The sequence below is a fragment of the Staurois parvus genome, unplaced genomic scaffold (genome assembly GCF_062004578.1).
Source record: "Staurois parvus isolate SC_StPar_1 unplaced genomic scaffold, SC_StPar_1.0 ptg000636l, whole genome shotgun sequence".
Classification (NCBI taxonomy): domain Eukaryota; kingdom Metazoa; phylum Chordata; class Amphibia; order Anura; family Ranidae; genus Staurois; species Staurois parvus.
Window position 1 is genome coordinate 3,090,974 of NW_028318432.1, and position 27,342 is coordinate 3,118,315.

The 27,342-nt window shown below is 42.6% G+C and overlaps 1 protein-coding gene across 2 annotated transcripts in view; it reads left to right on the forward strand.

The window, feature by feature from the left end:
• The window catches only part of PLXDC2 (plexin domain containing 2), a 696,519-nt gene that overhangs the window by 300,836 nt on the left and 368,341 nt on the right, over window positions 1–27,342 (forward strand). For both annotated transcript variants that reach the window (XM_089693732.1, XM_089693733.1), the window contains one exon: window positions 18,071–18,217. In XM_089693732.1, coding sequence (XP_089549858.1) covers window positions 18,071–18,217 — 147 coding nt within the window. The remainder of the gene's footprint in view (window positions 1–18,070; window positions 18,218–27,342) is intronic.

Here is a 27,342-nt window from a genome sequence, read left to right on the forward strand (position 1 = left end):
ATCGCAGCGATACCATATATGTGTATGTTATTTGTTGTTTGTACCCTTTAGTACAGCCTAGAAACAATAGTGTGCATTTTGTTTTTGTCTTTTTTTTTTTACATAAAACACACTGATTTTGACACTAACTGACACTGATACCAATTTTTTTTTAAATCCTGACCTTTGACTCTGACCTTTTGGCCTTGACTTTTGACCTTAACCTTGACGCAAATACTAACCCTGGCACTGAACTAGATCAAACCTTGATCTAGGTATTTTTTCTTTATTTTTTATTTTATTTTTAAATATTTATTTATCTCTCTTTTTTTTTTTTTACAAACATTTTTTTTCCCTCTATGCCAGGAGTTAGAGAGATACAATGTATCTCTGTCCTCCATTCATAGAGAGAGAAAAAACCAAGGGGGCCAAGCTGTACAGTGACTTATCACTGTGATAGTTAATAAGAGGCTATCACAGCGATCATGTGACCCGGAATCGGGAGTCCCAGGTCCCGATCATTAGAACGGGACCCAGTGCTCTCAGTGACACCCCAGTTTTTGTGCTGGGAGCACAAAGACAGGTACGCAGGCCGCACGGAAAAAAAGCCCAGTTATGTGAGTCCGCATATTTGTGTTATGTCGGCGTCAAGGGGTTCAGCTAGTCATTTATATGCTAAGTCCATCAAAAAATAATAATTTAGTTTTCATTGGATGTAGTGAGGCTTACACTCCAAACTATAACCATGGACCTGATTAAAGATGGGAAAGAATGAAGATGCATGATAGTAGATGAGTAGAGCTGAAAACTTAGGTGCAAATGTTCTGTTTCAAGTGCCAGTTTATACATTTACTTACCTCCTTAGACCCAGTCTGTCTGGACTATATTGTCACCTGCTGATTTGGCACCTTCCACAGACAGCTTAACTCTTTAATAATACACAGACGTTAAATCCAACACAATTTTTCTTCATCTAATTTCAGCACAGAGGATGTTTTTTAACATCTATTGAAGTGTAAGAAGATAATGACTTTCCTAAGCCCTGTCTCTGTGAATAGCTAACACCTGCTGAGGCAACATTTATTATATCAGTCCCTAGCCCTCAAGGGGCATACAATGAACAAACGTTCCCTAACTCACATTTATACATACAAATACTAGGGCTAATTTAGACAGGATAGATATTGTCATGTCGCCATCCTGCCTCTCCACCTCATCCAATCAAAGAACACTTTACATTCATTGAAAAAATGCAAAGCATTCCTTAATGCCTCCCATGCTGAGTGAGCGACAATACAGAAGGGCAGCCACTTAGCACAGGACATGGAATCTAGTGAATATCACTGGAGTAGCAGTACTTAGTAATTGATTTCCAGCTTCCATGGAGATCCCACTGGTATGGTTCATATACACGTATATTAGTCCAAGCCAGACCAATATAACTATTTAACAACTGCCATACCTGAACTTCAACTTAACCCCAGACCCTGCATTCACTATATCCAGTCTCCCACAGTACACACAACATGGAAATTCAATTATTTAGTAAACATAAACTGCTAAATACCTTTTCTCATCAGCAGTATATAACAGTCGTGTGACTTCTATAAGGGTCCGGTTGAGCACTGGTCAATCCTATAGGAGGAGTTCTCATTCTCCTCTGACTGTCCTATGAGGCTGCATGACCCCTGACCCTCTGTCTGGATAGTGCTTATTGGCCCTGTGCCGATCACATGCATCCTCCCAAAAAAATAAATAAACCTCTCTAGCAATACACACAATACAAAGCATGTGAAGATTTGCCATTGCTTCTCTGTACTACCGCAGATGGATTGGGGACAGTAGAAGAAGGGGAGGATTAGAGAAGTCAGGACCTCTGACCTCTGTCTGGACAGTGCTGATTGGCCCTGTGCTGATCACATGCACTCTTCCAAGAAAAAAAAATTCTCTTGCAATACACACTAAACTGAACATGTGCAGCTTGCCCCCAAGGCTCTGTTCTATCAACAGATGGATTGAGGACAGTGGAAGAAGGGGAGGATCAGAGAAGTCAGGATCAAACAGCCTTTTTACACAGTGTGGAAGATTAACTTCTTAGGTTCCACAGTGAGTATAACAAGCGTGCTTTACTGCATATACAGACTGATTTTACTGTTGTGGGTTTAGTAACACTTCAAACATAGAGTTTCCTTTTAATTAAAAAAAACATGTTTTGATTAAAAAAAGCTATTTGTCAAAACATTGTTTAGTTTTTGTGAACATAGTTGGGTGATAGAATGAAGGCAACGTCCAAATCATGTTTTTCTTTAGGAACGTGGGCACAATTCGTTCTGTTCCATCTCCAGCTCATTGTCTGCAATACTGTTGTCATTAAGCCCAGTATTCCATCTGGATTTAGCCAATTCTGTTGGTTCGTAGGCTGCTCTCTGACACTGCAATCTGCTAGTGTGGGCCACAGCTATTTGTTATAGGCCAGGAATCTCCCAAATTGGATAATAAGAATGTGGGTGGGTAGAACGTGTAGTCTGTTCTCTATAGATTTTATTGAGTTGTACACTCTCTTCTATCAAATTACAGCCATACTGAAAATATACTGGAGTATTTGTTTTATAAAGATACCTTATGGTGCACCTAGGGCAACAGGGGGGAGTCCCGGAACACCAGAACTGCTGTATTGCTTTATGCACTGGCTGAATTAAAGTGGAACTTAACTATGTCTCAGGACCACAAACCGAAAATGCTATTTAATTTGCTTTTAATAGTCAACACAAACTCCATCCATCCATGTCTCCAAATTTATTTTGTTGAGAAGTCACTTTGAAAGACACACCCCTAGCATTTCTAGCTAACCATCTTCTAAGGTAGTGCTAAAGGCAGAAGATTTTTTTACCTTAATTCATTCTATGCATTAAAGCGATTCTAAATGTTAATTTTTTTTTTTTAAATAACAAACATGTCTATATTTACCTGCTCTGTGCAGTGATATTGCACAGAGCAGCCCCAATCCTCCTCTTCTTGCATCCCCCTCAGGCTCTCCTGGCTCCTCCTGTCTGTCAGGTGCCCTCACAGCAAGCAGCTTGTTTTCGGTGGCACCCACTGCTCCGTGTGTTCATCCACACACGGAGCTGTGGCTTGGCTCTGTCCTCCCTCTCTCCTCATTGGCTGACTGGCTGCGATTGACAGCAGTGGGAGCCAATGGCTCCCAAAGAAGTGATCATTATCGCAAAACATGTTACCTATAATGCTACCACCTCCCCCTCTCTGTTGGGGTCCCTCAAGGCTCTGTCCTCGGGCCCCTTCTCTTCTTCATCTACACCTCCTCCCTTGGCCAACTCATACACTCTCACAGCTTCAACTACCACCTATATGCCGACGACACACAAATCTATCTCGCAACACCCCACCTCACCCCCTCAGTCTCTGCCCGAATCACATACCTACCGAGCGACATATCAGACTGGATGTCGCTCCACTTCCTTAAACTGAACCTCTCCAAAACCAAGTTTCTTGTCTTCCCCCCAGCCCGGACCCCACCCCCCACTGACTTCTCCATCACGTCCAACAACGCCACCATCAAACCCGCCCCGCAGGCCAGAGTACTTGGTGTCATTCTGGACTCCAACCTATCCTTCCAGCCCCAAGTCCAATCTTTAACAAACTCATGCAGACTCCACCTCCGCAACATCGCCAAAATCCGCACGTTCCTAACCCCAGAAACCACTAAACAGCTCATCCACTCCCTCATCATATCACGACTCGACTACTGCAACTCCCTCCTCACTGGCCTGCCTCGCCGCTGGCTATCCCCGCTTCAGTCCATCCTGAATACGGCTGCCAGACTCATTCACCTTTCCAACCGCTCCGTTTCCGCCACTCCCCTCTGCCAATCCCTCCACTGGCTTCCGATTGCACAGCGGATCAAATTCAAAATCCTAACACTGACGTACAAAGCCGTCCACCATACTGCCCCAAACTACATCACCGACCTAATATCCAAGTACCACCCAGCACGCACACTCCGCTCCTCACAAGACCTCCTTCTCTCTAGTTCCCTGGTCTCCTCCTCCCATGCCCGCCTCCAGGATTTCTCCAGGGTGTCACCCATCCTCTGGAACTCCCTGCCCCAACCCATCAGATTATCACCTACTTTCCTGTCCTTTAGGCGCACCCTGAAAACCCATCTCTTCAGGGAAGCCTACCCCACCCCCTGCTAACTTGACCGACCTCCTTCACTCTTCCTACCACTCCATCCCCCACAGCTATCTCCTCCTGTGCCACCACCCCCTCCCTCCTAGATTGTAAGCTCGAAAGTGCAGGGCTCTCAATCCCCTCATGTTTTGCATTGTATTGGTATTGTTCTGTCACATGTTCTGTCCCCCTTTGTAATGTACAGCGCTGAGCGAACTATTGGCGCTTTATAAATACTGTATAATAATAATAATAATAATAACTCATCACCTTGATTCTCAGCCAGCCACTGGGTGTAAAAAACCTTGTTTCCTTGTTTTCAAGGGTTTCACTTTCCACGTGTATTGTATCACCTGCTGGACCTGACCGTCTGTCATTGCATTTTTTTATATGTTCTTCAGTATATTTTAACCTCTTGGCACCGGCTGCACGCAAATGTGCAGCCTTTCGGTGTCTGGGCATAGATGCTGAGTGGCCACACATTTGCGTCCTATTAAAAAAAACATATGTAGTGAGATCAGGACCTTTCCGTTACCGGACATGTGTGCTCCCAGCACACATGTCACTTTGGTGACACTGTACTGCTAGGGTGACAGTATGTAAAAAAACCATAAATAATAATATAAAAAAATTAAATAAAAATATAAAAACATTTTTGAAAAATTTATAATTTTTGGTTTTAAACTAATTTGGGTTATTTTTTTTTTTTACTAAAAAGATAGCTGAATACATTTTGGCCAAGATTTTTTGAAGAAAGGTTATTTATTTGCAAAATTTTGAAAGAAAAGCACTTTTTTTTTCAAAATGTTTGGACTTTTTCATTTATATAGCAAAAAAATAAAAATCCCAGTGGTGAATAAATACCACCAAAATAAAGTTTTATCTGTCTCAAAAAATGCTAAAAAATTCATTTGGGTACAGTGTTGTATGACCGCACAATTTTCATTCAAAGTGTGATAGCACTGAAAGCTAAAAATTGGACTGGACAGGAAAGTGTCCGGACTTGAAGTGGTTAAAGTGTCGCTAAACCCAAGAGCAAAAATGTAATCCAATGCTTTCATTGTATTTTCAACAGGTGATCCTGCCAGTAACATTTTCTGTGCTAGGGTGACAATGCTCACTCATTGTACTGTATCCATGGAGGGGTGTTTTCACCCTAGGCTGCTTGCTCCAGACGTGGACTACAGAACACCTCCTTCTCTCCTTCCCTTTATTACCTGGGTTGAGGGCAGATGTTATTTGGTCCCAACACACTACCTAATAACATTGTTTGAAATAACATGGCAGAGTACAGAGGACAGAATTGGATTTCTGGCAGGATCAACAGGTAATTGCACATACTGAACAGATATAACACAATTCTTCTGCAGTATATGTAACAGATCAAAAGGAAGCAAATAAGAGAATATAAAGGCTAACTCCAGTAAACTTTAAATTTCTCCCTTGCAGTGGAGCTGCACCCAAACTCCAAGTTGTTGTAAATGAAAACTGAACAAAGCACATCCTTCTATTATGTGTACTAGCCTCAATCCAAAGCCTCAATCCAAAACACCTAGTGTCTCATTTCTAAATTCTCTTCTATCTACGTAAGTCACTTCTCACAGTCAATGCCGATACTAGATGGCCCTGCAACCTCTCCAGCACACAGCAGGTGATTGACAGCCTCAGTTGTGCATGTTTCCTTATTAAACTCCATAGAGAAGTGTGTGTGTCCTTTTCCTGCACTCGGGTCTTAGATTACACTCAGCTCTCTGCTCTGTGCTGTGCAGTGTGTAACATCCCCAATCCCCAACCCCCTGCCTTCTGAAGCTCACAAATGCTGTGTAAATTCAGGACCTTTATGTAGAGGAGAGAGGGCTACAGAAAAACAGGTACAGCATATGTAGGAAGAATTGTTTCATCTCTGTGTTTCACCTGAGACCACTCAGATCACTTCACTGGGTTTATGTAAGGGTTTACAACCACTTGCATTGCTTGTTCAGGTCTAGGGGCATAGAAAAGAAGATCTGGTTATTCAATCCTCTGGTCCTCCAGTCAATGCAGTCTCTTCTTCCCTATGATCCAGTGGTATGAGGCCTTGACATCATGAAAGCCGATGCAGGGTCCATAGCCCTCCATTGTATATAATGACACCAAGGGACAGTCCACTGCCAGAGTGTGGGGTAGTGCAACTTGCTGGGGGTGGAGATTTGGGAAAGTAAAAACAAGCATTTACCCTTGGAGTGCGGGCATGGCCAAACTGCACAGGATGAATTTCCAAATTTACCGCTTGCTGACCACCTCACGTAGAAGTACATGAGTATGATACGTGATCCAGCTCTTCCGTGTAGGGGGTGCATGCGCCGGCCACCCTGGCTGTGCTGTGATTAGACCCAGTACAAAGTGATCAGCTGGTTACGACCAATGACTGATGGCTGGGACCCACTGATTGGTGAAGAGGAAGACAGGAAAGAGCTCTGTGAATATAAACAACACACAGCTCTGTCCTGTCAGCGGGGATGTGCTGGTTTTTGTTTCCCTGCAAAGCAAGGAATACAAATCAGCACATCCCTTAGTAGAAACAGCACAGAGTGAATGCATCAAGCACTGTGCACACAATTAACCCTTTGATTGCCTCTAGATGTCAACCCCTTCCCAGCCAGTGTCATTAGTACAATGTCAATGTACAGTCATGGCCGAAATTGTTGGCACCCTTGATATTTTTCCTGAAAATCAAGTATTTCACACAAAAAAGGTATTGCATTAACACATGTTTTGCTATACACATGTTTATTCCCTTTGTATGTATTGGAACAAATATAAAACAGAGGCAGAAAAGCAAATATGACATAATGTCACACAAAACCCCAAAAATGGGCTGGACAAAAGTATTGGCACCCTTAACTTAATATTTGGTTGCACACCCTTTGGAAAACATAACTGAAATCAGTCGCTTCCTATAACCATCAATAAGCTTCTGACACCTCTCACCCGGAATTTTGGACCACTCTTCCTTTGCAAACAGCTCCAGGTCTCTCTTATTGGAAGGACACCTTTTCCCAACAGCAATTTTAAGATCTCTCCACAGGTGTTCAATGGGATTTAGATCTGGGCTCATTGCTGGCCACTTCAGAACTCTCCAGCGCTTCTTTGCCATCCATTTCTGAGTGCTTTTTGACGTATGTTTGGGGTCATTGTCCTGCTGGAAGACCCAGGATCTTGGACGCAAACCCAGCTTTCTGACACTGGGCCCTACAGTGCGACCCAAAATCCTTTGGTAATCCTCAGATTTCATGATGCCTTGCACACAGTCAAGGCACCCAGTGCCAGAGGCAGCAAAACAACCCCAAAACATCATTGAACCTCCACCATATTTTACCGTAGGTACTGTGTTTTGTTCTTTGTAGGCCTCATTCCGTTTTCGGTAAACAGTAGAATGATGTGCTTTACCGAAAAGCTCTATCTTGGTCTCATCTGTCCACAAGACGTTTTCCCAGAAGGCTTTTGGCTTACTCAAGTACATTTTGGCAAACTGTAGTCTTGCTTTTTTATGTCTCTGTGTCAGCAGTGGGGTCCTCCTGGGTCTCCTGCCATAGCGTTTCATTTCATTTAAATGTCGACGGATAGTTCGCGCTGACACTGATGCTCCCTGAGCCTGCAGGACAGCTTGAATGTCTTTGGAACATGTTTGGGGCTGCTTATCCACCATCCGGACTATTCTGCGTTGCAATCTTTCATCAATTTTCCTCATCCGTCCACGACCAGGGAGATTAGCTACAGTGCCATGGGTTGCAAACTTCTTGATAATGTTGCGCACTGTGGACAAAGGCAAATCTAGTTCTCTGGAGATGGACTTGTAACCTTGAGATTGTTGATATTTTGCCACAATTTTGGTTCTCAGGTCCTCAGACAGTTCTCGTCTCCTCTTTCTGTTGTCCATGCTTAGTGTGGCACAGACAGACACACAATGCAAAGGTTAAGTGAACGTCTCTCCTTTTTATCTGCTTTCAGGTGTGATTTCTATATTGCCCACACCTGTTACTTGCCCCAGGTGAGTTTACAGGAGCATCACATGCTTGTAACATTCTTATTTATCCGCAGTTGTGAAAGGGTGCCAATACTTTTGTCCAGCCCATTTTTGGAGGTTTGTGTGACATTATGTCGAATTTGCTTTCTTTCCTCCCTTTTTTTGTTTTGTCCCAATACACACAAAGGGAATAAACATGTGTATAGCAAAACATGTGTTAATGCAATACGTTTCGTGAGAAATACATGATTTCCTGGAGAAATATCAAGGGTGCCAACAATTTCGGCCATGACTGTATATTATTAGCACTGATCACTGTTTTAGTGTCACTGGTTTCCACAAAAGTTTCAGTTAGTGTCAGATTGCCCGCCATACTGTCATAGTCCCTCTATAAGTTGCTGATCACCGATATTACTATTATAATAAATAAATAAAAATTCCAGTATACATACAGTAGTTTGTAGATGCTATAACTCAGGGCTTAAAATTTTGAGTCTAGACCTACTAGCCAGGCACAAACCTTACTCTCCAACAGTTGCCCCACCCAACCTTGCCCAGGTCCGCCTCCAGCCCCACCCCAGCCTGCCCCCAACCCCACCCCCAGCCCTGCCCCAACCACGCCCCCTTAAAGCTTATGAAATTACATTTTTCTTTAGAATAAAGAGTCCAAAATATAAAACTGTACACAGTAATGTATATCCCAGCTCCCCTGTACTCCATTATAGTGATATGACATGTATACAGTAATGTATATCCCAGCTCCCCTGTACCCCATTGTAGTGATATGACATGTATACAGTAATGTATATCCCAGCTCCCCTGTACTCCATTATAGTGATATGACATGTATACAGTAATATATATCCCAGCTCCTCTGTACTCCATTGTAGTGATATGACATGTATACAGTAATGTATATCCCAGCTCCCTTGTACTCCATTATAGTGATATGACATGTATACAGTACTTACTCCTTGAGTCCCCCGCGGCGGTGGAGAGGGTGTCTCCTCTCAGCGGAGGAGAGCGGACCTCTCCTGCACCTGTCCCCTCAGCGGCGGTGGAGAGGGTGTCTCCTCTCAGCGGAGGGGAGCGGACCTCTCCTGCACCTGTCCCCTCAGCGGCGGTGGAGAGGGTGTCTCCTCTCAGTGGAGGAGAGAGGACCTCTCCTGCACCTGTCCCCTCAGAGACGGTGCTGAAGAAGCCAGAAACCGGAACTCAGCTTCACAATGAGGCTTGGAGCGCAGCCGCTCCATCATCTGTGCTCTCCGCAAGATAATTTCTCCTCGCATTTGGCAAGCGGGCGAGCGGCTTTTTCAAGCCCTGCTATAACTTTCACACAAACCAAACATACAGTTATTGGGATTTTTTTTACCAGAAATATGTAGCAGAATATATTTTGGCCTAAATGTATGAAGAAGTTTGATTTTTTAAAATATTTTTATTGGATATGTTTTACAGACAGAAAGTAAACAATATTTTTTTTTTCAAAATCTTTGGTCTTTTTTTGCTTATATAATTAAAAAAAAACAGTGATGATCAAATGACACCAAAAGAAAGCTCTAATTGTGTGAAAAAAATTATATAAATTTCATTTGGGTACAGTGTTCCATGACCGCACAATTAAAAAAAAAAAAAGCAGTGATGATCAAATAACACCAAAAGAAAGCTCTAGTTGTGTGAAAAAAAAATTATATACATTTCATTTGGGTACAGTGTTCCATGACCGCACAATTAAAAAAAAAAAACAGCGATGATCAAATAACACCAAAAGAAAGCTCTAATTGTATGAAAAAAATTATATAAATTTCATTTGGGTACTGTGTTCCATGACCGCACAATTCAAAAATTAAAAATAAAAAAACAGTGATGATCAAATTTCACCAAAAGAAAGATCTAGTTGTGTGAAAAAATTATATAATTGTAATTTGGGTACCGTGTTCCATGACCGCACAATTAAAAAACAAAAACAAAAAAAGTGATCAAATAACACCAAAAGAAAGCTCTAGTTGTATGAAAAAAAATATATACATTTAATTTGTGTACAGTGTTGCATGACCGCACAATTGTCAGTTAAAGTAACGTAGTGTTAAATAGCAAAAAGTGTCCCTGTCAGGAAGGGGGTAAAATCTTCCAGAGGGCAAGTGAGTCCTATAACCAGATCCAGGGGATGAAGAGCTGAGTGGTGAAGCTGGACATCTTCAAAGATGCAGATCAGAGTACCACGTTGTCGTATGGTCTGTTATTCATCTTGGATGACTTTTTTTGCTTTATTTGATGAACAACACATACATCACAAAGTGGTCGTTGTGGCACTTTTGCGTCATGTGAAAACAACATCAGCTGGCGTTCCCCTTTGAATAATTTTCATAAAGAAGAAAACAAATTATGATGAAAGTTAATATACCTAGTACAATGAAATGTATATTTTTTGTTCTCAGCCGCTGCTCTCCCAAGTGCCCTCCCTGGAAATTGAGCTTACAGCAGCATTATGTAGACTGGGAAGTGTCGGGAGGGATATTAAATTGCTTCTGGGCAAACGGCCAGCTCTCAGAAGTCCCACTTTCAAAACTCATTTTGTCTTCTGTGAAAACACCTCTTGGCTTGGATGTGGTCCTGTTATTCTGTTTCAATGGGGTGCGTTCTACAAACAGAAATGTCTTCTGCAAAGCAACCAGATAGCATTGCACTGAACTAATATTGGCAATGGCCAGTTAAATGATACATTGCGTCTTACCGGCATCTGTTTACCCTAATACGAGGACTGTATTAAGGGCCAGGGCCGGGTGACAAAGGAACTGCTCGTTTACACCAGGAGGTGCGACCAAGGGCATGCTTTTTTTCTGCATTGTATATTAGGGCATCACATTTATTTTAATAGGCTGCCCTATGCGCATGAAATGTGCAAAAAAGGCGCAGACATGATTTTCTTAATCACGTTGCATTAAAACGTGGTGGCTGACACTGAGCAGTTGCTAAAGTGGATGAGTTTGGCAGCAGCATTCATAGTAGTCTGAAGGGGGATAATCTGTGTAAGAGTAGGCCAATGGGAAGAGAGTTGCAAAGCAAAGAATAGTCAGGGCGAGTGATAACAAGGGAGTGAATTGGTAGCTTTGTGGTGTGCCGTTAGTTAAGAAGAGGCATTTTTTGGAGATGTTATAAAAGGATTACACACAGCTCCCTGGCATTGTGAGAGGGACTGGTGCCATTGATCTCGATGGAAAAGTCAGTTGAGGGCGCATGGAAGTAAAGAAATATTATGAGCTTAGCTTTGGAAAGACCCAGTTTGAGAAAGTGATGTGACATCCATACTGATCTCATTTAGTAATATAATAATGTACAAAGAAATTGGCAAGATGAGCATGGGAGTAGAGAGATAGATTTGGGTGGCATCAGCATAGAGATCAAGGGAACACCCAGTGTCCAGAAAAATGCAAGTTTGATGTATGGTTCATAAGATGTTTATTAAAATTATAAACATGTACATCAACCCAACAGGTTTTTGGGGAATAGATATGACGTATGTTTATACTTTTAATAAAAAGTCTTTTGAACAATAGATCAAAGTTGCAGTTTTCTATCCTAATCCTGCCCAGGATTTACCACTGAATTGACCATAAGGCCGTATTGAAAAGGTAGCAGCCCAAGCCCCAAGAGGGTCCACCACCTCCATTCACCATTGGGCACAACCTACTTGAAGGGACTTCTTAGTCTTTGCCCACACAATCACCCACCCACAGCCATCAACTAATTCAGTCAGTCCAGCATGGTCTCCATCTCAAACTGGTCAGCACAGAGATGGCATTGGGAGACATGAGAGGCTATCAACCGACCTAGGGAGGAGGTGGTGTTAAATGGTTTAGATAGAGAAAAGAAGGGGTCTAAGGACAGATCCCTGGAGGACCCCTATGGAAAGATAGAAGGCAGAGTTGTAAATGACCCAAGAGATGCATTTTCTGTGTATTGCTTGCAAATGATTTCTATCACAAAGCGTCTTTACTCTCCGAAAGCCGTCCCAACACAGTGAGGAAGAAACTGAATCTAAGGCTCCATGTACACAGGACGTTTGGAAAACTCTTCTGAACGATGGAAACTGCTGGAAAACGTAGATTAAAAAAAGTTTGTTTAGCCACGTTTATGCGCGTTTATGTGCGTTTATGTACGTTTTCTTTTAGAAGCGTTTTTTTAAGATAACCTCAGGAGACCTTCCAAAATGGCCAGAATGCACTGAAAAACAGTAAAAAATTAACTATTTCAGATATTTTGAGAGAAATAGAGAGAGCAGAAGCAGAGAGAGCAGTATGTGTTGTGATGACCTGTCTTTTCTGGTTGTATTCACTATGGATCCCATCTTGAGCATAATGCAGTGCATTCTACCATTTTTTCCTTCACACAAAACTTGGTACTGACTGCGCTTGTGTACTAGTCCCATTTGAATACATGGAAAACACTTTTCATGCATTTTTGATGATGAAAAAAGACTCTGGACAGCATCTGGGCATGGAACAGTTAAAAAACGCTTCTAAGCGTAAACATTTATAAACGCGATTATACACTCGTTTACAAGCGTTTGGCGTTTGAAACGCTGCTAAAATCTACTCCTGAACGCAAGTTTGGTGCATTCAAAAAAACGACTGTAAACACAACTGCCTGTAAACGACTGTAAATGACTATGTGTACATGGACACATAGGAAAACATTAGGTAGAGTTCAGGGGCTGCTAAAAAAAATGCAGAAAAGCTCCTGAATGTCAGTTTATCAGCTGCAGTATACATGAGCCCTAACCAGGGGCGGACTGACCATTGGGGAACTCAGGCACTGCCCGAGGGCCCAGGGTCAGTAGGGGGCCCCATGAGATGCCCCTAGTACCTTTCATAGGCTTTTTTGGGTGTGGTTTGAGTGTGGGTGAGGACACAGGGGCCCCATGATCCACTATTGCCTGGAGGCCCCATGAGTTGTCAGTCCACCCCTGGCCTTAACACTAAGCATGGGAGGCTGGGAGCATCTAACTTGGGCTGTACTTACACAAAAAGAAGTCAGACACAAATACCAAAGCGATATAAACTATAAAATAAAATATGCTACTGTGGAACACAACAACAAAACATAAAATTGGCAGGCCCCTAAATCTTTTTCATCCCAAGTGGACTATACTGTATAATTCCGGCAACCTAAGCAAATGCATTTAACCACTTTGTAACTGCAATACACCTTTATAAATCTTCATGCACAATACTCCAAGCTTCGAGAACATAAATCAAAGCTGAAGCAGAAAAAAGATATAGGCACCTGTGTACGCTCCTATTTTTCAGACCCTCGTGTCAAACTGACATTTCGTCATAAAGTTCAAACCAAGATAGCTGATGCTGCTGAAGTTGGTGTGGTCATCTAAGCTTCAATGACCTTTGGTGACAAAAGGGTTCTTTGTATTCCTTATCTAATATTTCTTGTATACTCTGCTAAGCATGCAAATTCATGGCAATGAAGAGGGTAGATGCTGCCGATCAGCCATTCTCTCCTACAGCGGCCAGCCAGCGGCATCTGCAGGCATCAGGCACCACAGAATAAAATTTTAAGTAAATTCATCTTTAAAAGCTTTTTGCTCTTATCTGCTCTTCTCTATTCTCTGTACGTTCTAAGTCAAGGGTTTATTTTCCTGACCTTCTATGAACTTTCCTCTTACTTCTATAAATTAATGCCTTTAAACGTTTTAACTCTTCTTCGTTCGATTAATGCATTTTAGGAATTTTAGGAGCTTAATTTATTGTTTAATTGCTCTGCGAACCCTCGTGTTATGCCTTTCAGTTATATTATTTAATAGGTTAATTGAAGCTGAAATCCTTTTTGTTATATATCTGTATAAGCTAATTAACCTCAAGAAGATTATCCTTGAAACAATTAATGAAATTTCGCTGGCTGTCTTTTAAGAGGAAGAATTAATAATAAATAAATTGTCTTGACCTAAAAGGAGAGGATGGCTCTGAATTCATTGTGGTGCCTTGCCTAATTCCATCAGCTGGGGTTATCATCTTACTATCACAAAATAATTAAATGATAAGAGATCAAATTTGAATTTGACAAATGTGTATAAATGAGTTGAATATTTAATGCTTCTTTTATGTGCTTATGACAGTTTTACTATTACTTTTCTATGTCAGACAGTCATGAAAAAAAAAATCACTTTTTGCAACAATGAAATATTCCTTTGGGAGACCCTGTCACCAACTTAGAAAACTGGAAAAAAGTAAAAGCACAGAAAAATTAACATGCTGTTTATACAGCCATTCTCATATATGAGAGCTATACAGAAAGCCATGCAAAAGTGGGCATAACTTTTTTAATAACTTACATAGGTCATTCAAATTTCACATGTTAGGAGAGTAATGCAGGCCATAAATGGGTTGAAAATCGACCGATTTTTCGGCCAAAAATAAAATCGGCCGATTTTTGGATCGTTAGTGGGTTAATTGTTCGGCCGTTTTTCAGTATTTTGGCAGATTTTTTATCTGTAAAGTTGGAAAAAGATCGGCCGATTTTGCCGATCGCCAGATTTTGCCGATCGCCCGATTTTCGCGGCAATTATGGGCAAATCGGCTGATCTTTTTACCGATAAAAAATCTGTGCATGAGCAGTGACCTGCAAGAGGAAGGCAAAAAGAAGAAGAGGATGAAGAATAAGAAGATGAAGAAGAAGAGGATGAAGAAGAGGAGGAAGAAGAAGAGGATGAAGAAAAAGAAGAAGAGGATGAAGAAGAAGAAGAAGAGGATGAAGAAGAAGAAGAAGAGGAAGAAGTAGAAGAGGAGGATGAAGAAGAAGAGGAGGATGAAGAGGAAGAAGAAGAGGAAGAAGAGGATGAAGAAGAAGAGGATGAAGAAGAAGAGGATGAAGCAGAGGATGAAGAAGAAGAGGATGAAGAAGAAGAAGAGGAAAAAGAGGATGAAGAAGAAGAAGAGGATGAAAAAGAAGAAGAGGATGAAGAAGAAGAAGAAGAAGAGGAAGAAGAAGAAGAGGAAGAAGAGGAGGATGAAGAAGAAGAGCATGAAGAAGAAGAGGATGAAGAAGAAGAGAAAGAAGAAGAAGAGGACAAAGAGGATGAAGAAGAAGAGGAAGAAGAAGAAGAGGATGAAGAAGAAGAAAAATTCCAGTTCGGCAAAAAGTGTCCCTGCAGAGAGCTCCGCTATTTCTTTGACAGTGCTTTGACATTTATAGCGGCTGCAACAATGTATCTATTTGTTTCCGAATAAAAACATCTGTATCCAAAATGGATACAAATAGATACAATGTTGCAGCCGCTATAAATGTCAAAGCACTGTCAAAGAAATAGCGGAGCTCTCTGCAGGGACAATTATTTGCTGGCTGTAGACGGGATGAATTTTTTTACCATTCTTGGTAACGTCGGCCGCTTGAACGACCAATTTTTTGTTTTTTTTAAAGAAAAATAGGCCGGTTTTCTCCCCATCTATGGCCTGCATAAGGCTCTATGTATACGGACACTTCTGAACGATGGAAAATGACTGCTGGAAAACGTATTTTAAAAAACGTCTGTTTAGCCGCGTTTGCATATCTCGTTTTTGCGCGTTTAGAAGCGTTTGTTAAAGATAACCTCAGGAGACCTTTCAAAATGTCCAGAATGCACTGAAAAACAGTAAAAAATTTACTATTTCAGACATTTTGAGAGAAATAGAGAGAGCAGAAGCAGAGAGAGCAGTATTTGTTGAGATTAGCTGTCTTTTTTTTGTGGTGTTTGGATGTGTTCCAGCTCATTTCTGTGCAGAAATTATTGCAGCAGTATCTAACATTTTCTTTCATGAGAAACCTCAAAGTATGGTGTACCAGGTCCATTTGAGTATCGGGAAAACACTTTGCATGCATTTTTCATGATGAAAAGTGACTGTGGACAGCATCTGGAAATGGAAGAGTTAAAAAAAAATTCCAAACGCAAACACTTATAAATAAGGTTAGCCGTGTTTACAAGCATTTGGCGTTTGAAATGCTGATAAAATCTACTCCTGAACGCAAGTTTGGTGCATCCAAAAAAATGACTGTAAACTCAACTGCCTGTAAATGACTGTAAATGAAGATATGTACATGGACACATAAGAAAACATTATAGAGAGCTCAGGGGCTGCTGAAATAAACGCAGAAAAACTCCTAAACTTGAGTTTATCAGCTGCAGTGTACATGGAGCCTAACTCTTCCTCTATAGCGGGGGTCAGCAACCAGTAGATCGTAGGCAGGTGACTGGTAGATCACGGTATGGGCTTGCTGACCCACCATCCCAAAGCATGAAACAGAGTGCAATGCAGAGGGACTACTTGTAAAGTTGGAGCTGTAGTAGGGAGCAAGAGTCACATAAGCCGAAGCTTCCTCTGTAGTGCCGGCTCCTGTCCCATGTGAAGTGATACAAACTGCACTCCACCTCTTATCCTGGTGATCGGTTTTCAGACTGGTGCCAGCAGCAAGAAAGAAGAGATCTTCAGTTTAGTGTGAAGCAATACACTGGGCATAATAGTGTAGGGCTGCTTTCACACTGATGTTCTGTGGTTTACCTACACCTCGGGTGTAGTATAGGGTTGTGATTGGCAGGAGGTAGCACCCACCAAAAGCAACAGGGGGTTTAATTCCTGCTGTGTACACCTTTGGTTGATGCCTCAGTGGCTAAAGGGGGTAGGGATTGGGGGCAGTAAAAGCGCAACTCAACTGCAGGGTTTTACCACCCCCAACTTTATGTGTGAATAAGCCCTAAGGACGCTTATGCCAAATGCAACAAAGGGCTCATCCACAAGTGCAGCAAGCACTACTGCTCCTCTGAAATGCAATCCGAGTGTGTTTGACAGGTGGTGAGGAGGCGATATGCTGCCTACTTACTATCTGATTTAAACCCATGATTGCCGTGCAATGCACGTGATTGTGACACAGTAGTACGGTGATTAGAGGTTTAAATCAGGTGTGAGGAGATTCATAGGTTACCAGTTTAGCATTACACAGGAGATCTGGTGCTAGAATTATTGCTCTAGCTCTGCTGTTCATGATAACACCTCACATGTGTGGTACGATAGCTGTTTATATACGTATACAGGACCTATGTGTGAGTTCACCTTTGCACATGAGGGGGTGCCAACATTTTTTAAAATTATTTATTTTATTTAAATTTATTTTTTACAGTCCCTTTAATATTTTTTTATCAGCTTTATTGTGTCTAATCACAAGTGCAGAACGCATACATTTGTTTTGTTTTGATTTATTAGTTAAATAATTTTGTTTAGTTAAATTTGTTTAATTTGTTTTCATTATTTGTTTAGTTTCCTTTCGTTTTTTTGTTTTCAAATTTGGTTTGAATTTTCCAAATTCAGTCAAACTGAATTCAGTTCAACCATATCGAAAAGTATCTAATTTGAATTTGAATTTATTCTATTTGAAATTTGAATTTCGGAAGACAGTTATATTCTTTCTAATTTACCCTCACTACCACTGGCCAGACAGTGTGCTCCCCTGGAACCATAACATTGATGAGCCTTTCCCTTGCCGATATTTTGTAAGTGTTTTGATCCCCTTGTTGTCCAATAAACCGCTGCATACTGCACTTAGAAGCGCCTTGCTTCCATCATTGGTGAATAAGATGATAAAAGGTTAAAACAAGAATTGTATTTAAGAGAATGCATGATCCACAAAAAACTTTATCAAACTAAATATATTCAGATTGGGTTTACATCTACTTTAATATTAAAAAAAAGTAAGAATAATTTCATTCCTATTTACAGATTTCTGCTCTTATTTCACTTGATTTTCTTGGAATAAATTTAAACTGTGTTTCACTGTATCTCCATCCAAAACTTTGATTTGCCAAGAAATCTTGCAACTGAGATTCACTCCTCATAAATCTGTATTTTTGTTTTTCAGGAGGATAGGGATCATAAATATTACACCTCCAGAATTTTTGGTCCATTGGACCCTGCCAGCCGGGATTTATGGGTCAACATAGATGAAATGGAAAAAGAGAAGGTCAAGATTCATGGAATTCTTTCCAATACGCATCGACAAGCAGCCGTAAGTTGTTTTAAATGTTGTGCTGCTTTTATATATTTCCAGGATTAATAAATGTGCCCCTTTAAATGTCACTGATTTTCAGTACTGTCCAACTGTACTGTGAAATCCTTCCATTTTTGCATGCTAGATTAATCTCTTAAAGTAAATCTATCATTACTTTTAAACACAGGTTTTGTGTGACACCTGTACTGTAAGCACCTGCCTGTGTTCCTGAGAACATGCAGAGTTTGGTAGGAAACCCGCATGACATTGAATGAGCCCTAATGGCTTAAACCTTATTCAAAAACTCTTCAGCACCTAATAAAGGGGGACCCTATAGTCCCCAAAACACATTAGTTTGTTTTCTTTGGAATTCTGTAATGAAAAATATTCTTGAACTTCCAAACCATTGCTCTTCTACCTAGTGATGAGCCGAATACACCTGGGTTCAGTTCAAGCAGGGATCGGTGAACATGACTAAAGTTCAGGTGCTGAAACTCATTGAAATGAAGGGGAGCCAAAATGCTAAAAATCCGTTCTGGCCATTTTCTAGGCTAAACAGCAAGGGATGGTGAAACAAATGTCTTTGGGTCCAGGCACTGGCAGCTTAACTAAGGGAAAATGGCTGTGAAGCCTTGCAGCTTGCGGCTTCATGGCTGGCTTCCCACTGCGCATGCGCAAGCCACACTGTGCTTTGTGAATGGTCTCGCAGTCTTCTGGGACCTGTGATGTGTCCCTGAAGGCTACGGGCAAAGGAGGGGGGGGGTTAACTTCCACTCAGATTACCTCGGGGATCCAGGTGGAAGCGGAAGCGGATACCTATCAAAACCAGGTACCCGTTCCCCCCCCCCAAGAAAGTGCCAATTTTTAAAGAGAAGGGAGGAGGAGGCAAACAAGCAGAACTTCCCCTTTTGGGTGAAGTTCTACTTTAACCACTTCCTTACTGAGCTATAGCCGAACGGCCAATCCTGGGAGGGCGTCATATGAAATCCTCCCAGAACGCACCCCTCGTGCGTGCCCCCAGCGGCGCACACCCGGCGCTGTCTGTGATTGTTGTGTCCTTTGGGCACAGCTGGTCACATGACATGGTAAACTACCAATCACAGCTTCCTTTTACCACGTGATCAGCTGTGTCTAATCATAGCTGATCGGCATGTAAATACACTTACTGGTTATCGGCAGTTCTTTCCTCAGGTTATGCCAGCGTGAGGAAAGTACTGCCAATAACTGCCAACTGTCAAAAGGAACATCTGCACTGATAACCAGGGCACTGATTATCAGTGCAGCCCCAAAAGTGCACATCAGTGCCTCACAGTGCTGCCTATCAGTGCCCATCAGTGCTGCCTAAAATTGCTGCCCAGCAGTGCTGCCAATCAGTGACACCTATCAGTGCCGCCAGAGAGGTGCCATCAGTCAGTGCTGCCAGTCAATACCGCCAGTCAGTGCCCTTCAGTGCTTCCTATTAGTGCCCATCAGTGCTGCTCAACAGTGCTGCCCAGCAGTGCTGCCACTCTGTGCCAGTCATTGCCACCTATTAGTGCCGCCAGAGATGTGCCATCAGTCAGTGCTGCCAGTCAGTGCCACCAGTCAGTGCCCTACAGTGCTGCCTATTAGTGCCCATCAGTGCTGCCTATCAGTGCCCATCATTGCCGCCTATCAGTGCCACATATCAGTGCAGCCTCACCAGGGCCTTCTTATCAATGCCAAACAGTGCCACCTCATCAGTGCAGCCTATCAGTGCCCATCAGTGCTGCCCATCAGTGCTGCCTCATCAATGCCCATCAGTGCTGCCTATCAGTGCCCATTAGTGCTGCCTATCAATGCAGCCTCATCAACACACATCAGTGAAGGAGAAAAATTTCATAATAGAAACAAATAAAACCTCTTTTTTTAAAAATGTTCAGTCTTTTTTCATTTATAGTGCAAAAATTAAAAACCCCGATGGTGATTAAATACCATGATTATGCAACTGTCATTCAAATTGCAACAGCACTGAAAGCTGAAAATTGTCCTTGGCAGGAAGGGGGTAAAAATGCCCAGTAGGCAATGGTTAAAGAGTAATATTAAAAATTTAAAACTCCATTAAATAACATGTCTGGGGTATGCCCCCACCCTGCCTGTGAAGTGGCACATCTGTGCAATGTATACAGCTTTTACAGCAACAATGATATTCACAAAGAAAAAATGTGTTTCTATTGGCAGCAAAATAACAGCTCCTAGCCATTTCCTTTTGTTTGTAAATTAGGCTGCCGGGGATTCCCTTCATCTATACCACACCCTTATCCTAAATGAAGGACTCCCACACATGCACAGAAAAACGCTTAGGGACCCCCAAATTCCATACCAGACCCATACCCTAGCATGCAGAATGTGCTCCCCCCCCCACGCTTATTAACCATACAAGGTCAGAAGCATTCAACTTGGGGTTATATTCACACAATATAATATAAACAGTAAAAACAAACACACACACCGTACTTTAATAAAAAAAAGTCCCTTGATGTACCCACCGTTTTTTTTTGCATTGATTCCCCCTAGCGTTCATATTAAACCTGAAGGGCCTGGTATAAATTATGGGGGAACCCCATGCTGTTTTTCTCTTTTAGAGTATAACTAACATCAAAACTTTTTTTTTTTCATTTTGGATAGGAGTAAGAGAGGTTTATATCCCCTTTCAAGTGATTTCCCTTCACTTCCTTTCCTATAACCAAAACAGGTGAGAATAAATCCTGGTATGTCACCAGTGTCACCAGAACTAGTGTCCCCAATAGAAGCTCCGCCCAACATGTTTCGTCCAATAGGACACCATCATGGGCTCCTGATGATGTTCTATTGGACAAAACACATTGGATGGAGGATGTGTGCACTGGTGTTCTTAGCTGCTGCCTCATGGTGAGCAGCAGAGCACATGTAATTGTTGTTTGCTGGCTTGATTTTATTGCTTTTATCAATCATTTTCAATAAATTTTGGATATTGCTACACTGTGAAAGTTTCCTTCTGCCCTTATAATATGCGATGAGCCAAGAGTTTCTGGCTTTTGCTTAGAGGAACTGCCAGGTTGGAGCTAATATCCCCTGATGAGTGTTCTGGTGAACTGCCTGTCAGCTGGCTTCTCACACAGACGCTGTTCTATCATTGAGTTTTGGTTGGCTGGGAGAGAGAAGAGGTGGCCTTTACATAGCATCAGTTGATTCCATTGAGCGCAGCATACCTCTATGTGTGAAATATTTATTTCAGTAAGCCCTATAGTTACTGGTTGCAGGCTTTCACTGAAGGAATATTATTGCCTGAAGCACTTTGGTGATACACAAGGGACTTTTACTAAATTATATAAGTTACAATATTTGAGACTTTGACACTGATTATTATTTTTACACTGTTATGGTTTAGGTGCTGCATTTATCTGTACGATACCTGTTTAAGGGATTTATATATCAATTATGAATGCTAGCTGCCTTTTTTGTTACACTAGTGCAGACTTCTGTTTATTTTAGAATCTTAAGGTTTGGTCCAAAACCAAACTACACCGTCTCTGAACATTACAAACCAATAACACTTTTTCATGCATTTTTAAATCTCAGAACAACCTCAACCATCTATCCATGTCTCCATGCTTTATTTTGCTGAAAAAAATAGCTGTTTAAAAAATACCCTCTAGCATTTCAGAACATGGCCATCTTGAGTTCATGTGGCATTTACTACCTGGACTCCATCTGCCCTTAACTCAGGCATGCAGGAAGGAGGGTGTGCTTATCCAGAAAAGCCCCTCCTTCCTCCTGAAGACTACTGGAATGTATGACCTCATTTGCCTAAGCCTGAAAACTAATACACCACTGAAGAAATGTAGAAAAAAGTTTAAAACAAGTAAATACAATATACGTTCCTATCTATCATTAATGCTAACAGCATACGGATTCAAAATAGTCAATGTGATTGAGAGAGTGAAGTTTCATTTTAAGCTCATCCCTAGTTCAAACCCTTCCCCACTTGATCCAAAAAGTACGTTAGATGTAGTTTCTCCTGTGTGGCAGTAATTCGATTCCCTGCATAAATGTAGCTTGATGTTGATTTTTTTCTTATCTTTAGGTGACCAAAAAATTTCAACACCAATATTTTTGCATATTCTTATCTGATAAGAACATATTTAGTAATAGGTAAAATGTGAAATGTAAATCCCCATTTCTGTATGTCAATAAAAGCTCCTTCAATGCCATTATCACTCTCTCAAGGCTGCAAGCATGAGAATGCCATTTCTTGCAGAACAAGTTAAATATCCAACCTAGGATGAGGCTAAGCAGACAGAAATAAAATGAATGGGTGTCAGGACAGATTCAGTTCATACAGTATAAGGCAAGCACTGTTTAATAGGATAGGCTGAAAAATACAGTAAACTTGGCAATGATAAGAAGAAACCACAAAACGCAGTGAACAGACAGCTGTAAGGTTTATAAAGACTGCCATCAGCTTAAATAATTGCTTAAATCAGCTTAAATAAATGTAAAAATCAAAGAAAAAGCAAACATTTTAAGCATTTTTCATTTTCGCATATTACTTTTTATTTATCTTCAGTGTGTCTTTTGACTTACTAGGGTATTCAACTAGGAGTGTCACGCAGCCATTCCTACCCAAGGTGTTATACTTCTTTAGGGTCCTTTCCATACCCATGCCTAGTCATATTTTATGAATAGGACCAAAAAATCCTGAAATTTATTTGCCACCCTCACAAACCTAGAATTACTGGTATTCTACTTAATAAACTGGCTGGTAACCTTAGTGTCCCCACTTTAAGAAAGTATTTTGTGGCAGCAAAAACCAGAAGAAGATAATTTATAATTATGTCCAAAAATTATTATTATTATTATAGAGTATTTATATAGCGCCAAAGGGTTTGCTCAGCGCTGTACATTAGAATGGGGGACAAGACATGAGACAATACAGTAGCAAAACAATACACAATACACGAGGGTTAGAGGGCCCTGCCCTTTTGAGCTTACAGTCTAGGAGGGAGAGGATGGTGGTACAGGAGGAGATAGCTGTGGGGGACGGAATAGAGTGAGGAGTGGAGGGGATCAGCTGTTAGGTGAGGGTGGGGTAGGCTTCCCTGAAGAGATGGGTTTTCAGGGTGCGCCTAAAGGTGAGGAGGGTAGAGGACAATCTGATGAATTGGGGAAGTGAGTTCCAGAGGATGGGGGAAGCTCTGGAGAAGTCCTGCAGTTGGGCGTGGGAGGTGGAGACCAGGGAGCTAAAGAGTAGGAGGTCTTGCGAGGAGCGACGATTACGGGGTAGGGTGGTGTTTGGGTATCAGGTCGGTGAGGTAGCCTGGGGCAGCGCCGTGAATGGCCTTGTATGTCAGTGTTAGTAGTTTCAATTTGATGCGTTGGGCAATCGGGAGCCAGTGGAGGGAATGACAGAGGGGGGTGGCAGAAGTGGATCGGCTGGTAAGGTGGATGAGTCTGGCCGCTGAGTTCAGGATAGCCTGGAGCGGGGATAGTTTGTTTTGGGGTAGGCCGGTGAGAAGGGAGTTGCAGTAGTCCAGGCGTAAGATAATAAGGGAGTGAACGTGTTGTTTAGTAGTGTCTGAGGTTAGAAACGAGTGTATTTTGGAGATGTTGCAGAGGTGGAACCTGCATGCGCTAGTCAGCGATTGGGCATGGGATTGGAAGGACAGGTTAGAGTCTAGGATGACACCTAGGACCTTGGCTTGCGTGGTGGGACTGATGGTAGCGTTGTTGGTCGTGATGGAGAGGGTGGGGGGAAAAATTAGGAGCTCGGTTTTGGAAAGGTTCAGTTTGAGGAAGTGGAGCGACATCCAGTCCGATATGTTGTTCAGTAGGTGGGTGATACGGGCGGAGAATGAAGGGGTGAGGTGAGGGGTGGAGAGGTAAATTTATGTGTCATCGGTGTAGAGGTGATAGTTGAAGCCATGGGAGTGTATCAGTTTGCCGAGGGAGGAGGTGTAGATGGAGAAGAGAAGGGGCCCGAGGACAGAGCCTTGGGGGACCCCAACAGAGAGGGGGAGAGAGGGGGAGGTGGCAGCATTATAGGTAACACTGAAGGAGCGTTGGGATAGATAGGAGAGCCAGGAGAGAGTTAAACCCATGTGTTTAGAGAGAAAAATCTCTTCTAAACACATGGGAATAGATTTACTAAAACTGGTGCCCACAGAATCTGGTGCAGTTGTGTATAGTAACCAATCAGCTTCTAACTTCAGCTTGTTCAATTAAGTGTTGACAATAAAACCTAGAAGGTGATTGGTTACTATGCACAGCTGCACCAGATTCTGTGGGCACCGGTTTTAGTAAATGCCCCCAAAGGTCTCCTTAGATTTACCACCACAAACTAATTTTAAGTTCCCCTCTGACTACATTGGTGAGGAAGTAATTGATAATATCCAGACTGCTGACAGACAATTGCTGCACACAGTGATGGCAAACAGGGTTCTATGGTTCCTCGTCTGGTTGACAACCTTTTGTCCAAGCAGGGGTTGCGCAGAATACCATGTAAATGGCAATCACTGTTTAGTGACCATCTGGATATATTCACCAATCTCCCTGGAGGAAAACTGAAAACTGTAGGCCAATCAACCACTGTAGGCTCAACAACGACATTGATTCGAAATGGAGTCACACCAGACCATCTTGGGTTTAGTACTTCAAAAAGATGAATATTGTCCAATAGTGCTTACAGGATGTGTACAGGATGTGTACCTCTCATTTGTACCTTTACTTGGTGATTGGAGATCTGCACTACAGATTTGTATGCCTGTTGTTTGGCCTTTCCACAGCCCCCTGGACTTGAAAGTCTTTCTGGCAGTCATAGCATTGTTGAAGGAGCGAGGTATCAGAATCCAACATAACCTTGTTGATGTACTACTCTACACACTGCAGTGACCAATTGCCTAGTGTCCACTTGACCATTTATCTCCTGGAAGAAAAGATGCCGTTAGTCAGACAATGGGTGACGGAAACCCTCTCAGTTTATACTCTCTCTGTAACACAGAGCCTCCAGATCACTGGAGCTTTGACGGACTGCTACGATCCATGTAATAAAATGGGCTTAATGTCCCATCCTACCTCATTAACTAGGATTTCTCCAGAAGTGGTCCAACAGATCTTTATTATTTGCACCACAAAGGTCCACAACGTGTGCTAGACTCACAAAGTAAGCTTCATGAATTCCCACTCTATTTACCATGAAAAGTCAATCATACTTACTATGGATGTAAGCCTGACCAGTTGGAGTGCACACTGCCAAGGTGTAATGACATATATATCCAGTATATTGTACATGGTCTAGTGACATCTTAGACCATGTGGAATATGCTGGAACTCAGGGCAGCGTGTCCTGTAAACCTTTACTTAGGTGATAAGGGATCAAGCCATCTCTCTATATGTGGACAACAGGATAATGGTAAAATGCATCAGAAAGCAGGGAGGAACTTGCAGCATTACTTTTATGAGTGAGATGACTCCGATCATGAAGCAAGCTAAGTCAGATCAAAGCCATATCTGTGTACCAGGGCCAGAAACCATGTTAGCTGATACACTCTCCCACCATGTCTGGGACTAGTGGTCATTCCTTCCTTAGGTGTTCAACATGCAGGTGCAAAAATGGGGACAACCAGAGGTGGACCTGTGTAAGGGTAAAGAAGCTTTGCTTCAGCGCACATCAATGCTCCAACGCCGGGTAACCGTCAGCTGTGCCAGTGAGCATGCGTATGCACACGAGGTTGCATGTGCGCATGCCGGCATGCACAGGCAGGCTATTTAAACCCCTGCTGTACTTAGAATGGTGCCTTCTGGTCTACTATGTTCTGTGCTTGTATCCTGACTCCTATTATCTACCTGATTTGACCTGACTAAGATTGAACTCCATCTGCACCGACCCGGCTCATCTCTTGACTATCCGCTTGCCTGCTCCTCTGTACCTGATCCGCCCGATTGATTCTGACCCGGCTTGTCTGACGCTTCTACCTCTCCTGCCTGTGACTATCTCTGGTTGCCAGCTGCCTCGGTTGTCCATACCTCCGCTATACCTTCCTGCTGCTGCACCTGCTCACCTGCGTCCGCAACAGACCTGCATCCTGGTCTTCCGGGTCATCACCTGCCAGCTGTCACCGCAGACCCGTCAGGCACTCATTCCCCTCCTAGCTCGATCCCTTCTATATACCCTATCAGGGGTCCTGAGCAAGAGTGGTAAGAGGACACCCTCTCTCCATGTCAGGCTCCCCAACCAGGTACGTTACAGTACCAGAAAGCCATGTCGGAGCCTGAGAGAGGGGCCTCTCCTCTATTTGAAATCTGTCACCACATCTCAGCACTAACACAGGCCATCAAGGATCTACAAGAGGGATACACACGACTGGAGAAATGCCTTCAGATCTTACCCGCACCTGCACCTTCTGCTAGTGCTGCAGCAGCACCTGCCCCCCTGCTGCTGCTCCAGGAAACATGATGCATCCTGCTGTAATGATGCTACCCCCAGAACCACGGGTCCCAACACTGAAGAGATTTTCTGGTGATCGCAGCAAATTTCAGGCTTTCCGCAACGCATGTGGACTTTACTTTGCTTTACAACCCTGTACCTTTTCAGTAGAAGCAACTATGGTGGGTTTTGTGATATCTCTGCTCCAGGGAGAATTACAAGCATGGGCCCATCACTTGCTGGAAAAGGAGGATGCCAAATTAGCCTCCTTAAATGTTTTTTGATTCCATGGCTCAGCTCTACGATGACCCCTAGTGATCCACATCAGCAGAGGTCGCTCTTCATGCACTCCAGCAGGGACGCAGGGCAGTGGAGGACTACGTTACTGAGTTTAGGTGCTGGAGCTCTGAAACCAAATGGAACGACACTACCCTACGTTACCAGTTCCGCTTAGGCCTTGCTGAGCCCCTCAAGGATGAATTAGCCCACATGGGAGTACCCAACAAACTGGAAGAACTCATCAATCTCGCTATACAGATTGACCGTCGTTTCAGGGAGCGTAGATTAGAAAGATCTACCGGGCTAGGCCGCCCCATGTGGATGCTACCCAGGGCACCGGCAAACTTGGCGCCAACCAACTCCGCTACACCCTCAGTTGAAGAACCTGAATGCATGCAGTTGGGGCTATTACGAACCTCATTGACAGTTGAAGAATGCCAGC